The sequence below is a fragment of the Phascolarctos cinereus genome, unplaced genomic scaffold (genome assembly GCF_003287225.1).
Source record: "Phascolarctos cinereus isolate Bilbo 61053 unplaced genomic scaffold, phaCin_HiC Scaffold_726;HRSCAF=1367, whole genome shotgun sequence".
Taxonomy (NCBI): Eukaryota; Metazoa; Chordata; class Mammalia; order Diprotodontia; family Phascolarctidae; genus Phascolarctos; species Phascolarctos cinereus.
In genome coordinates, this window is record NW_027556098.1 from 406,446,715 (window position 1) to 406,459,453 (window position 12,739).

Below are 12,739 nucleotides of genomic sequence, written 5' to 3' on the forward strand. Positions count from 1 at the left end.
TAACTACCCCACAGCGCAGGATATGAGATGGCAACCACCCTATAGAGACCAGCCCAGGAGTTTAACTGAAAGTTAGGGGGATTCCCCAGAGTGGGGGCTACACTATTATAATGACTAAACTTGGCCCTGGAGAAGTATTTTTTGTTTTTTGTCTTTTTAATGTACATCCCTTCCATCTTTGCAAAGCTGGACAACTATGGCTGTAAAATATTTCAGATATTGTCAGATGTAGTTAAAGTGCTGCTTTTCCCTTCCCTTTTTTTTTTTTAAGGCAATTGGGGTTAAGTGACTTGCCCAGGATCACATAGCTAGTAAGTGTCAAGTGTTTGGTCTGAGGCCAGATTTGAACTCAGGTCCTCCTGACTTCAGGGCCAGTGCTCTATCCACTGAGTCACCTAGCTGCCCTATCCCCTCCTTTTTAAATCATAGAAAGTGTCACTTGATGGGTAGGGAACCAGGGGAAGAAGATTCAAAAATTAAAATAATGTAAAAAAGGATGTTAGTAAAATAAGATTTTTAAAAAAATATGTAGATAAAATTAAGGGCAAGTAACTTAAAAGCAAAAACAAGAGTAACATGGTTCTATAAGGAAAGTTAGGAATTTCAAAGCCCAAAATGAGGGGCATCTGGTGATGAGTCCTAAGAACTAGATGTGGTAAGTGGTAGGCTCCAGAGAAGAATCAAAGAAGAGGTTAAGGCTAATAAACGGAGTACATGAACTGATGATAATGGAAGACGGTGAGAAAGCTGAATTGCTTGACTTTTGCTTCTATCTTCTATGCCAAGAAGATGGTCTTTGGACTAGAGAGGAAAGAACAAAAATGGTTAGCAGACAGTGGAAACCCCAAACAAATGAGGTGTCTAGGAAGCCTCTGGCTGCCCTCAGTAAGCTCCAGACACCAGGTCCCGACGAGCTACATCCCACCTGGAATACCAAGAGAAGTGGGGGATGTGATCGCCGAATTAACAAAGATGAAGAAAGATGGAAATGGTTAGTGCTGGTGGGCTGAGGGAAATAGGCACACTTACATTGTTGGTGGAGTGTGAACTAGTCCAGTTGGATGTCACTTTGGGATGAGGCAAGAAAGTGATTAAACTGGCCTCACCTTTGACCCTGCCATCTCACTACCAGCTTATACCCTAAAGAAGCCAAAGGCAGACACAGATGCTGAATAGATACCACAATGTTTGTAATAGCACTCTTTGTGGTCAACAAGAATTGGAAACACAGTAGATGCCCATTAATAAAGGAATAGCTGAGAAAATCATGGCACATGAATGTAATCACAGGAAGAAATTAGCACAAGGAGCTTGGAACATCACAGGAAGATTTCTGTGAACTGATGCAGAAATGAGCATGAGGAACTTGGAACATCATGGGAAGATTTCTATGAACTGATGCAGATTGAAGTAAGCAGAATTGGGAGAACAATGTATACAATGGTGACAAGTGCATCAATTCAGAGGCCACTAAAAGGAGGCTGGACTGTGAGTCACAGAAAAGAGATGATGGAGAAGAGAGATGTACCTCCTCCTCCTCTGTCACAGCAGAGAGGTGGGGTGGGGGGCTACCAGGACAGAGTATTGTGTACGCTGTCAGGCAAGTCTTTTGTACTGGATGGTTTTGCTTAATTGCAGTTCTTTCTCAGAAAGGAGGATTCATTCTAGAGTCCACTGGACATGACTGTGATATAAAAACAGAAAGCATCAGGAAAACATTTTTTTCAATAAAATTAAAGAGGAAAAAATGAAAGCAATCAGTGATTACTAAGGTGCTATAGGATCTGTGAAGGAGCTTGGGGAGTCTAAGAGATGCCACAGAACTGGAAAATCAGTCAACAATTTATCCAGCCCTTACTCTGTGCCAGGCCTGGTGATACACAGGCAGAAGTGAAATAGCTGGTCCCTCAAGAAGCTTCCATTCTACTGGGGAAAAATAGGTTCCAAGAGAGGTATGTACCAGGAGTGTGGGATACGCCAGCAACTGGGAGCACACGTCAAAGAGGGCGCTTTACTCAAGTCTGGAAGGATACTAAGGATTCTAAGAGGTGGAGGTGAAGAACGGAGCTGAAATGTCCCAATTTTAATAAAAAGGGAAAAGGCAGAATTTACAAACTGTAGAACCAGGAGCTTCACTTTGATTCTTAGCAAAATTCCAGACCTGGTTATTAAGGAGATAGTAATTACAATAATAAGGCAGCTAGGTGGTACAGTGGATAGAGTCAGTACAACCTATCTCCGTGAGTTCAAATCCAGCTTCAGATATATTAGCTATGTGACCCTGGGCAAGTCACTTGACCCTGTTTGCCTCAGTTTCCCCACATGTAAAATGATCTGGAGAAGGAAATGGCAAACCATTCTGGTATCTCTGCCAAGAATGTCCCAAACGGGGTCATGAAGAGTCGGACAGGACTGAAATGATTCAACAATAATTGTAATAATAGCTAACATTTACAGAATGCTTTCTATGTGCCAGGAACTTTGCTAAGCACTTTATAATTATTGTCTCATTGGATTCTCACAACAATCCTGGAAGGTGGGTACTAGTATTATCATCCCCATTTTACAAATGAGGAAACTGAGGCAGACAGAGGTTAAGTGACTTGCCCAGAGTCACATAGTTAGTGACGGTCTGAAGCCAGATTCGAACTTGGGTCTTCCTGACCATAGGCCCAGTGCTCTATGCGCCGAGCCACCTAGTTGCCTGGCTAATGTGTTAGTGACAGCACCCAGGTGCTGGCCAAATTGAAATTTAAATAAAATTCTTCATTTGAATACCAAAAATTAAATTCATAAATAGAGGACAAGAGAAGGATGAGGAGACGTCAGATCCTTTGACAAAGACGTGAACGTTTGCAGCCCAGAAATAGTCCACTACATGAAGCCAAGAAGGCCCGTGCTGTCCTAGGGTGCATTGAGAGGCCCAGTGTCCAGAGTAAGGGAGGTGATATCACTGCCTTACTTTGCCCTGATCAGACCATATATGCAGTGCAGTCACTCAGTCCTGGGCCTCTCATTGAAGAAAGAGACCAACTGGGGTGTGTCCAAAAGATGGCGGCCAAGACGGTTGGTTCTTCCATGAGATGGTTGGTTGGAGGAACTGCAGGTGTTGATTTAACCTGGAGAAGAGACAACTTAAGGAAGAAATGATGCCAGTTTTTAAATATTTGGAGGGTCTGTGCCATGGGGGAGGGCTTGTTCTCCTTGGCTCCAGAGGGCCCCATCTAGGAGCCATGGTAGAAGGTACATAGAGGGAGATAGCAACCTGGCTTTGTAAAGGAAAATGTATCACAATTAGAGCCATCCCAGATTGGAATGGGTGGCCTTGGGAGATAGGGGACTTTCAACACCGAAGGTCTTCAAGCAGACGGTAGGTGACCACTTTGGGCTTAAAGGGGCTTCTTGGTAAGGGCCGGGGTTAGACTTCATGGCCTCAGTTTCCTTCCAATTCTTTGACTCGGTTCTGCATCCCCGATCTTGTCTGCTGCTGCTGCCCTCTTAACTGTTTCTCTTCTGTGACAGTCACACCAGCCAAGCTTTCCATTTCTGTTCATGCAGTTGGGGGAGGGGGGGCGCCTGTCAGGGATGAGGAGAGAGTGGAGTTGGCTGTGTTGCTTTGGATTGTGGGGGGTTTTCTCTCATGAGCTTCAAGAGTTGCCAACCACTCTCTTTTTACAACAACCGCCTGAGAGAGGTGACATGAATATTACCTCCATTAGACAGGTGAGAGAACTGAGCTTCCATGGGTTCGAGCATTTGGCTCACAGCTACTCAGCTGTCAGGCATTCAGGCCAGAACCTGAATCCAGCTCCTCTGACTTTGGAGCCTTTGGTCCATTTCTTTGTGTTTTCCAGAGTGAGCAAAGTAACTGAATAGAAACAGTCACTATTGAGGCCGGGCGAGGGGAGGGAAGGGAAACCTCCTAGATTGTAGATTTTTCTGTGGCGTCTGGAGTTTATGGCCTGAGACCCTTGGGGCGCCTCGGCACTTTCTGAGATGGACATCCCACTTCCTGGTCTACAGCTTGGCCCTCACTGGACAAGTGATCCTTTTTCTCCAGGTATCAGCTTCAGCTCAGGGCAGCAGGGAGGAAATATTTAACACCCCAAAGTGCCAAGTCCCCTGAATAAAGGTTTTATGATGTTTGTATGTGTGTTGTGAGCCAACTCTGTCCAGGAATCTTAGACCAACATTCCCCCATGTTTTATCATAAACTTTAGGACTGGAAGGGACCTTAGAAATCAAATCCCAATCCATTAATTTACAGATGGGTGGGGAAAGCCTTCCCTAAATCATGATCCTCTGACATAAGATTCCATGTCATTCCCACTATCCCACATCACCACTCACTTTATTACCACCCACCCTAGAATTGGGCCCACTTGTCTCTCTAAGGTCACCAATGAAGGAAAGAAGGAAATATGTATTAAGTACCTACTATGAACCAGGCCTTGTGCTAAGTGCTTTATAATTATTAGCTCATGTGATTCTCACAACAACCCTGGGAGATAGACATTATTATTATAATTATTATTATTATCTACATTTTTCAGTGGAGGAAACTTAGGCCAACAGAGTTAAGTGACTTGCCCAGAGTCACATAGCTAGGAAGTACCTGAAGCCAGATTTGAACTCAGGTCTTCCTGACTCCAGGCCCAGGGCTCTATCCACTGTGCCACTTAGCTGCTCAAATCCAGAGACCTTCCTTCATGTTTCTTGAACCCTTGACACTACCGTCCACCCTCCCTTGCTGTTTCTCCTGGGTGGGATACTCACTTCTCCCCTGACTTCCTAATCAGTGATATTTGTGACATCTGTACAAGTATCTTCCCACTCTGATAGAATCGTTTTAAAATTTGTTAGTTTTTTAAGCAAGCAGAGCGGGATGAGTCCTTCCTAAGCACAGAGGCTCCCGGGTCTATTTCGGGGAAGAGCCTGGCTTCGTTAAAAGGTTGTCTTTTCCCCAAAGGTAACCCAGCCTGCTCTGTTTGGAGCCTGGCTCACTTTCCATTTGTAGGATCTATACAGACTCCTGTCTTGACCTTGGTTGAATACATTGGTTTGCATATTTCTGTCTCCTTTGGACATTCCCCTAACAGGCCATTCACAGTCACCAGGTTGGAGTCCCCAGAGGGGATCTGCTGTTTAATCTCAGAGCTCCCATTCAGTCTGTACTGTAAAACCGTCTGGGCACACAGGGCTGTATTCTCTTGTGGGGTGGTTACCTGCCTACAGCAAATAACGGGAAGGAAGCTCCCCCATCTTAGGTCTGATGGAGGTTATCACACATAGAAAATATAAGGGAAACTAAGGGAGGTATCCTCTGGTCTAGCATTTTACTAGAGGCCCAGTGCCAGGTGTTAGTTTGAATAGGAAGAGATCTACAGATCAGCAACAGTAAAGTGGGCTTGTGTAAGAGGTGCTTCTGATGCCAGCCCTGGAAGTCCTTTTCTCCCTTTGTGGCTTTCTCCCAGGGCATTGGCTTGGTGATGGAGGAGTCCTTCTGCTGCTCAGCGGGACGGGTCCCTGCCAGGCATAGCATCTCTGCTGAGCCCACTCCAGGCAGCTCCAAGCCTGGGCACACCCCTTTCCCCTGAACCTCTGGTTGTGTTTGCTCCCCCAGACATCAGCAATCTCTCCAGACCTGGCCAAGTTTGAAGGCCTGGCACTTCCATCTCAAGGTTGCTTTTCAGTCTCCTAAACAGGGGAGCAAACGCAGAAGAGACAGGTGTAGCCTTGTGCTCACAGCCACCACCAATGGCCTGGAGGGAAATAGGTCACTTCTCCCAGAGGGCTCTGGGAAGGCAACTCAAAACAGTTCTACCTCCTCACTGGGGGGAAGAGAGGGAGGAAGGGAAGGAGGGAGACAGAGAAGACAGAAGGGAGAGAGAGAAGGAGGGAGAGAAAGGGAGGGAGAGAAAGGGGTGGAGAGAGAGAGAGAGAGAGAGAGAGAGAGAGAGAGAGAGAGAGAGAGAGATACAGAAACAGAGAGAAGACAGAGAGGGAGAGGGAGAAAGATAAGAGGGAGAGAGAGAGAAACAGAGACAGAGAGAAGACAGAGAGATGGAGAGAGAGAGAGAGAGAGAGAGAGAGAGAGAGAGAGAGAGAGAGAGAGAGAGAGAGATACAGAAACAGAGAGAAGACAGAGAGGGAGAGGGAGAAAGATAAGAGGGAGAGAGAGAGAAACAGAGACAGAGAGAAGACAGAGAGATGGAAGAGAGAGAGACAAGACAGACAGAGACAGAGGGGAGAGAGAAAGGAGAGAGAGAAATGGAGAGAGAGAAAAACAGAGAGATAGAGCCACAGAAACAGAGACAGAGAAAGACGGGGGGGGGGAGAGAGAGAGAGAGAGAGAGAGAGAGAGAGAGAGAGAGAGAGTAAGCTGAGCTGAGAGTGAAAAGAGCATGGCCAGGTCACCTTACAAGATGGCAGCCCTGGTTAGAGACTCACCACTCAGGAGCATTCAGTCTCAGCTGTTCTGTTGTTCTTTGTGTTTACAATGGAGTAGTCATGGTTAATATTTTGTTTTCCTAGTTCTTCTTCATTCATGGTGTATCAGTTCATGTGTGTCTTCCTACACTTCTCTGTATTCATCATAGACACTTTTTCTTACAGATCACTAACACTGGACCACAGCTCATTTAGCCATCTCCCCAGCCAATGGATATCTCCTTTGTTTCCAATACTTTGCTACCATAAAAAGTACCACCATAAATATTTTGGTGTATGTGGAGCCTTTAAAAAAAATTCATTGACCTCTTTGGGGTATATTTCAGGAAGCTGAATTACTTGGTGAAAGGTTATGGATGTTTTAATCACATTGTTTGCATAATAGTAATAATGTGTAATATGGGGCAGCTAGATGGTGCAATAGGTAGAGCATTAGGCCTCTATTTGGAGTCAGGAAGACCTGAGTTCAAATCGAGTCTCAGACACTTACTAGCTGTGTGACCTTGGGCATGTCACTTTACCTTTTTCTGCCTCAGTTTCCTCAACTATAAAATAGGAAGTATTATTATTAGCTCCTACCTTGCAGGCTTGTTGTGAGGATAAAGTGAAATAAGATTTGTAAAGTGCTTAGAACAGTGCCTATACATAGTAGGTGCTATATAAATGCTAGGTGTTATATTACTATTGTTCAGTTGTTTTAGTTACGTGCAGCTCTTTGTGACCCATTTGGGGTTTTCTTGGCAAAGCTACTGGAGTGGTTTGCCATTTCCTTCTGCAGCTCATTTGACAGATGAGGAAACTGAGGCAGGCAGAGTGAAGTGACTTGCCCAGGGTCACACAACTAGTAAGTCTCTAAGGCCAGATTTGAACTCAGGTCTTCCTGATTCAAGGCCTGGCACTGCACCATGTAGTTGCCTTATATTACTATTATTATTTCCAATTTGCTCCCCAATGCCATTTCCAGACTCTCTCACTCCCACAGTCACTCAGTAACCTGTCATCACTGAGATTTAATCAATCCATGTTTGTGACCCAATCAAGATTCCGGTGGCTGTTGTCTACAGACCTCCTGGACCCTCTCCTTCCTTCTTCAGTGAGTTTGATGCCTGCCTCATGGTCTCTCCTCCCCAACCCCTGCCCTCGTACTAGGGGATTTGACATACATCTCGATACTTCCTCAACCATCCTAACTTCCCAGTTCCTTAACCCATTCATTTCCCATGACCTAGTCCTCCACCCCACCTCTACTACACACAGAGAAGTTCATAAATGTTCCAATTCCTTGTTCGTGAAATCTGAAATTCCTTTACCTGATCACGATTTAAAAGATCATTCGATCTTTCCCTTTGTCTTTCAGTCCTTGACTCGGTTATTTGTCCACCCTGGGACCTCCAATCCCTGCACCCCTCTTCACTGACTTCACTTCCCCCTGCTAACTATCATCGTATCTCTCTTCTTCCTTTCATGGGTAAATTCCTTGAAAAAATAATTGCCTCCCCTTGGTGCCTACACCCCCTCTTTTCTGTCTCTTCTAAACCTTCTGCAAATCTGATTTCCGACCTCATTATTCAACTGTGACTTCTCTCTCCAAATAATCCCTTCATTGCCCAATCTGAAGGTCTTTTCTCACTGCTCTTCACCTCTGCAGCCTTTAACACTGTTGACCACCCTCTTCTCCTTGATACACTCTCCTGTCATTGCTGGTTCTCCTCCTATTTGCCTGACTCCCTATTTCTCTATCTCCTTTACTGGATCTTCTTCCAGGCCAAACACACTAACTGTGGGTGTCCCCCAAGGCTCTGTCCTGGACTCTCTTTTCCGTGGATGCTATTTTGAATGGCAATCTGATCAACTCCCATGTATTCTGTCATCATCTCTCTGCAAGTGATTCTCAGATCTTTCTATCCAGCCCTTACCTCTCTCCTGACCTCCACTATCACATCTTCAACTGCCTTTGTATATCTCAAACTGGATGTCACATAGACATCTTAAACTCAACGTGTTCAAAACTGAAATCATTATCTTTTCCCCCAAACCTTCCTCTTTTCATAATTTCTTTATTACTAATGAGGGCACCCAGGTTCACAAGCCAGCCGTCATCCTTGACTCCTCACTTGTACTCACCTCCAATGTCCCCTCCTGTCAATTCTACCTTAGTAACATCTCTCCTGAGGCAGCCAGGTGGCGCCATAGTGGATAGATGCCAGGCCTGGAGTCATGAAGACTAATCTTGCTGAGTTCAAATCCAGCCTCAGACATTTACTAGCTGGGTGACCCTGGGCAAGTCACTTCACCCTGTTTGCCTCAGTTTCCTCATCTGTAAACTGAGCTGGAGAAGGAAATGGCAAACCACTGCAGTCTCTCTGCCAAGAAAACCCCAAATGGGATCACAAAGAGTCGGACACAATTGAACAGCAACAAAGCATCTCTTTCACATACCGTCTTCTGTCCTCGGGCAATGCCATCATCCTGGTGCAGGTTCTCATCCCCTTGGTCCTGGACCACTGAACTAGCCTGCTGGTTGGTCTTGACGACTCTAGTGCATCCTCCACTCAGCTGTCAAAAGTGCAGATCTGATAGTATCTGATAGGACACCCTACCCTCACTCAATCACTTCCAGTGTCTCCCTATCACCTCCAGGATCAAACAGAAAATCCTCTGGTCTTTCGGCCCTCCATAACCTGGCCCCTCTCCCACCTTTCCGGTGTCCTCACCCCTTACTCACCTCCGGACACTCTGTGATCCAACGGACATTGGCCTCCTGGCTATTCCTCGCACATACAAACCACACTCCATCTCCTTATTCAGAACCTTTTCTCTGCTTCTCCCCCATACCTGGAACATTCTCCCTCCTCATCTTCACCCCCTGGCTCCCCTCAAATCTCAGCTAAAATCCCACCTTCTACAGGAAGCCTTTCATGGTCTTCCTCAAAGCTCTGAAATTCCCTCCAATTTACCATGTCTCTATTTTGTAAGCTCATAGTTTGTCTCTTCCATTAGAAAGTGAGCTCCTTGAGGGCAGGACTGTCTTCTGCCTTTCTTTGTATCCCCAGTGCTTAGCATAGTGCCTGACATACAGTAGGTGCTTAATAAATGCATGCTGACTTTCATTGGTGTAAGGAATTTCTAATTTCTAATTCTCTCTATGTATGCATGTTGGTGCCTACTCCACAACTTTTACTTGTAGAGAGTTACTTAGGGTACTGGGAGGTTAAGTGACTTGCCCAGAGTCACACAGGTAATTGGTGTTAGGGGTAGAACTTGAACCCAGGACTTCTTGACTGAGCTCAGCTCTCCATCCATTGTGTCACCGCTGCCTCTCAAGCCGTTGATTAAAACGTTAATCACCTCGGTGCCAAGCATAGATCCCTTGGTCACCCCCCTAGAGACCTCCCTACAGCCCATTAAAGAGTTTTCTTTGGGTTTGCTCATACTGGGGATAATGCAGATGGGGATGCTCAGTGTCCCAGGAGAGCTGTCTACATGGATAAGAGGTTCGCAGAATTCTAGATTTAGAGCTGGAGGGGACCTCCAAGGTCATCTCGTCCAACACTCCCACCTCCACCCGCACTGGGTTTATTGGGCTCCCACTTCTGACTCCCTAGCCCAGCAATGTGGCAGTGCGCCTGCGCCAGAGCCCTCTGGACTTCACTTCCCAGCATCCTTGGTTCTCAGCCTCACCCACGTGGTCCACAGTTCTCTCCCCTTCCCTTCCCCCCCCCCCCCCCGCCGCGGAGGCCTTGACAGCGCGAGGAGGATTCTGGGACTAGCCTGGACTGGCTCCTCTGGAACTGTTCCTGCGCAGGCGCGGCGGTGCGGGCTGCCAGAGAGAGCGCTGGACCACGGTGGCAGCGACCGAGGTGACGCTGGCGGGGAGCCCTGGGCCGGGGGGCGCCGCCCGCGGAGACAAGAGAGGTCTCCCTGCGCCGTCATCCCCATCCTCCCCGGTAGCCCTTCCATCCCCCTGCCCCCCCCGCCGTGCTCCCTCATCTCTCCCCCGACAGACCCTCCCCATCCCTCCTTTTCTCCCCCATCTTCTTCATCCCTCTCCCCTCCCCGCATCCTTCTCCCGTTCTTCTTCATCTCTCCCCATCCTTCTCCCCATCTTCTTCATCCCTCTTCATCTACCCCATCCTTCTCCCCTTCTTCTTCATCCCTCTCCATCTCCCCCCATTCTTCTTTATCTCCCCCATCCCTCCCCATCCCTCTTCATCTCCCCCATTCCTCCCCATCTCCTCCATCCCTCATCACCCCATCCCTCTTCATCTCCCCCATCCCTCCCCGTCCCTCCCCATCCCTCTTCATCTCCCCCATCCCTACTCATCTTTCCCATCCATCCCCATCTTCCCCATCCCTCCCCATTTCCCCCATCCCTCACCATCTTCCGTTATCCCTCTTTTTCTCTGTCTTCCCCATTAATGCCACCTCTTCTTCCCTTTCTTTCTGCCTTTCTATTCCAGACTTTCTTCCTGCTTCCCTTCCTCAAAATGTCTCTGGCCTCCTCTCACATTCTCTTTGCTCCCCAAACCATCTTAGGTTCAGTGATTCTGTATTTGTGTGAGAGTGGGTCTTGGATCATGGGAGGGCTGGTAGCTTGTGTGCTAATGCCCCTGAATCCACTGGGGACTTTGACTCTGTAGAGTGCTGGACTTGAAACTGAGAAGAGCCAGGTTCAAATCCTGACTGAGGCCAGCTCTGACCTTCTGTGTCCTTACGGGTACAACGAGGAATTAACAACCCCTGCAGCCGGGTCCAGTGAGATAATGTATGTAAAGTACTTTGCAGATTCTAAAGCTTTGTATAAATGTTGGCTGTCTTCTTGATGTGAGAAAAGGGCTGTGGTCTGAGGAAGAGTCAGTGTGTGACCTTTGTATGCAGAAGAGTCATGGAACTATGTCTTCCCTGGACCCATATAAGTGTGTGTTTTCACCAGAACACATGCACACATGTCTTCATATGATAATGATTTCATATGAGAAATTGTTGTTCAGTCATTTTTCAGTCATGTTGCACTCTTCACGAGTCCATTTGGGGTTTGCTTGGCAGAGATACTGAGTGGTTTGCCATTTCCTTCTCCAGCTCATTTTACAGATGAGGAAACTGAGGCAAACCGGGTGAAGTGACTTGCCCAGGGTCACACAGCTAGTAAGTGTCTGAGGCCAGATTCAGTCTTCCTGACTGCAGGCTCAGTGCTCCGTCCACTGCATCACCTAGCTGCCCAGGGCCCCCTAGCTGGCCAGCAGAAGCTCTATGGGGGATTAGCTGAGATCCCTGCCAAACTGCTGCCTGGAGCTCATCCTGTGGATCTTTTATCTCTTTCAGGGTCTCTTGGCCATCTGTGCAGGGCTCTGGGGTGCTCAAAGCTGCTGGATCCCTCCGCGTTAGCCTGTTTATCCCAGAGGATCCCAGGGAGTTGGGTCCCTCCCGAGCCCAGCTTCTCTTCCAGAGCAGCTGCCTCAGAGCCCGTTCATGGCCATGCTGCTGACCCCACAGGAACCAGTCAGTCTTCTGAGAGTGAAGGTGGAAGAAGGTGCTCCTGAGCATCAGGAATTCTTCCTGGGAGGAAACAGATCTGACCCTGGGCCCTCTGGGCAGTGCTTCAGGGCAGGACTCCGAGATGCATGTGAAAGAGCAGGACCTGGGTCAGAGGCACCTTTGTCTGCTGTACCTGTGAGGTTGGGCATCTGGGTGAAGGCCCCACAGCGTCCAGACCACAGTGAGTGCACTGGACTCCCATGTCCAGGAGCATCCGGGAAGGGAGAGCTGCTGGGAGGAGGGCTGGATAAGTGGCACACACAGCTGAGGAGGGAGAGGGCCTGGGCTCCATGACCAAGAGCCCTAGGCTTTCGTTAAAGCCCCTCCCCGCCCCAGGAGCTCACCTGGGGAAGACAACCATGATATGTAAAACAGAGGCTGGGGGGACAAAAGACCTCATAAGGGGCGCTATGATGCTTGGGCTAAGACTTGAAGGAAACAATCAGTAAACATTTGTCAAGCACCTACTATGTGCCAGGCACTCGACTAAGTGCTGGGGGTACAAAAAGAGGCAAAAGACTCAAGGAGGAAAAACATGAGATAATAATTATAAAGGGCTTAACAGCACTGGCACATCGTCAGTGCTGTATCAACGTTAGCCACTATTACTCAGCGCCCACGAGGCACCGTGCTAATCAGTGAGGATCCAGAGAAAGGCCAAAGGTAGGCCCTGCCCTCAAGGAGCTCACAGTCTGACCGGGGAGACAACCTGCAAGCAAATATACACAAGGCAAGGGATAGACGGGATCAACGG

The 12,739-nt window shown here is 47.7% G+C and overlaps 1 protein-coding gene across 3 annotated transcripts in view; it reads left to right on the forward strand.

Moving 5' to 3' along the window:
• Window positions 1–12,739, forward strand: part of LOC110202045 (uncharacterized) — a 92,453-nt gene that overhangs the window by 58,466 nt on the left and 21,248 nt on the right. The window contains exons 1-2 of one of the 3 annotated variants that reach the window (XM_078146336.1): window positions 10,206–10,310; window positions 11,773–12,166. In XM_078146336.1, coding sequence (XP_078002462.1) covers window positions 11,920–12,166 — 247 coding nt within the window. In that variant the 5' untranslated portion in view covers window positions 10,206–10,310; window positions 11,773–11,919. Of the gene's footprint in view, window positions 1–1,555; window positions 1,561–10,205; window positions 10,398–11,772; window positions 12,167–12,739 lie in introns of those variants that run through there. The other 2 variants (XM_078146337.1, XM_078146338.1) reach the window with 2 other exon arrangements.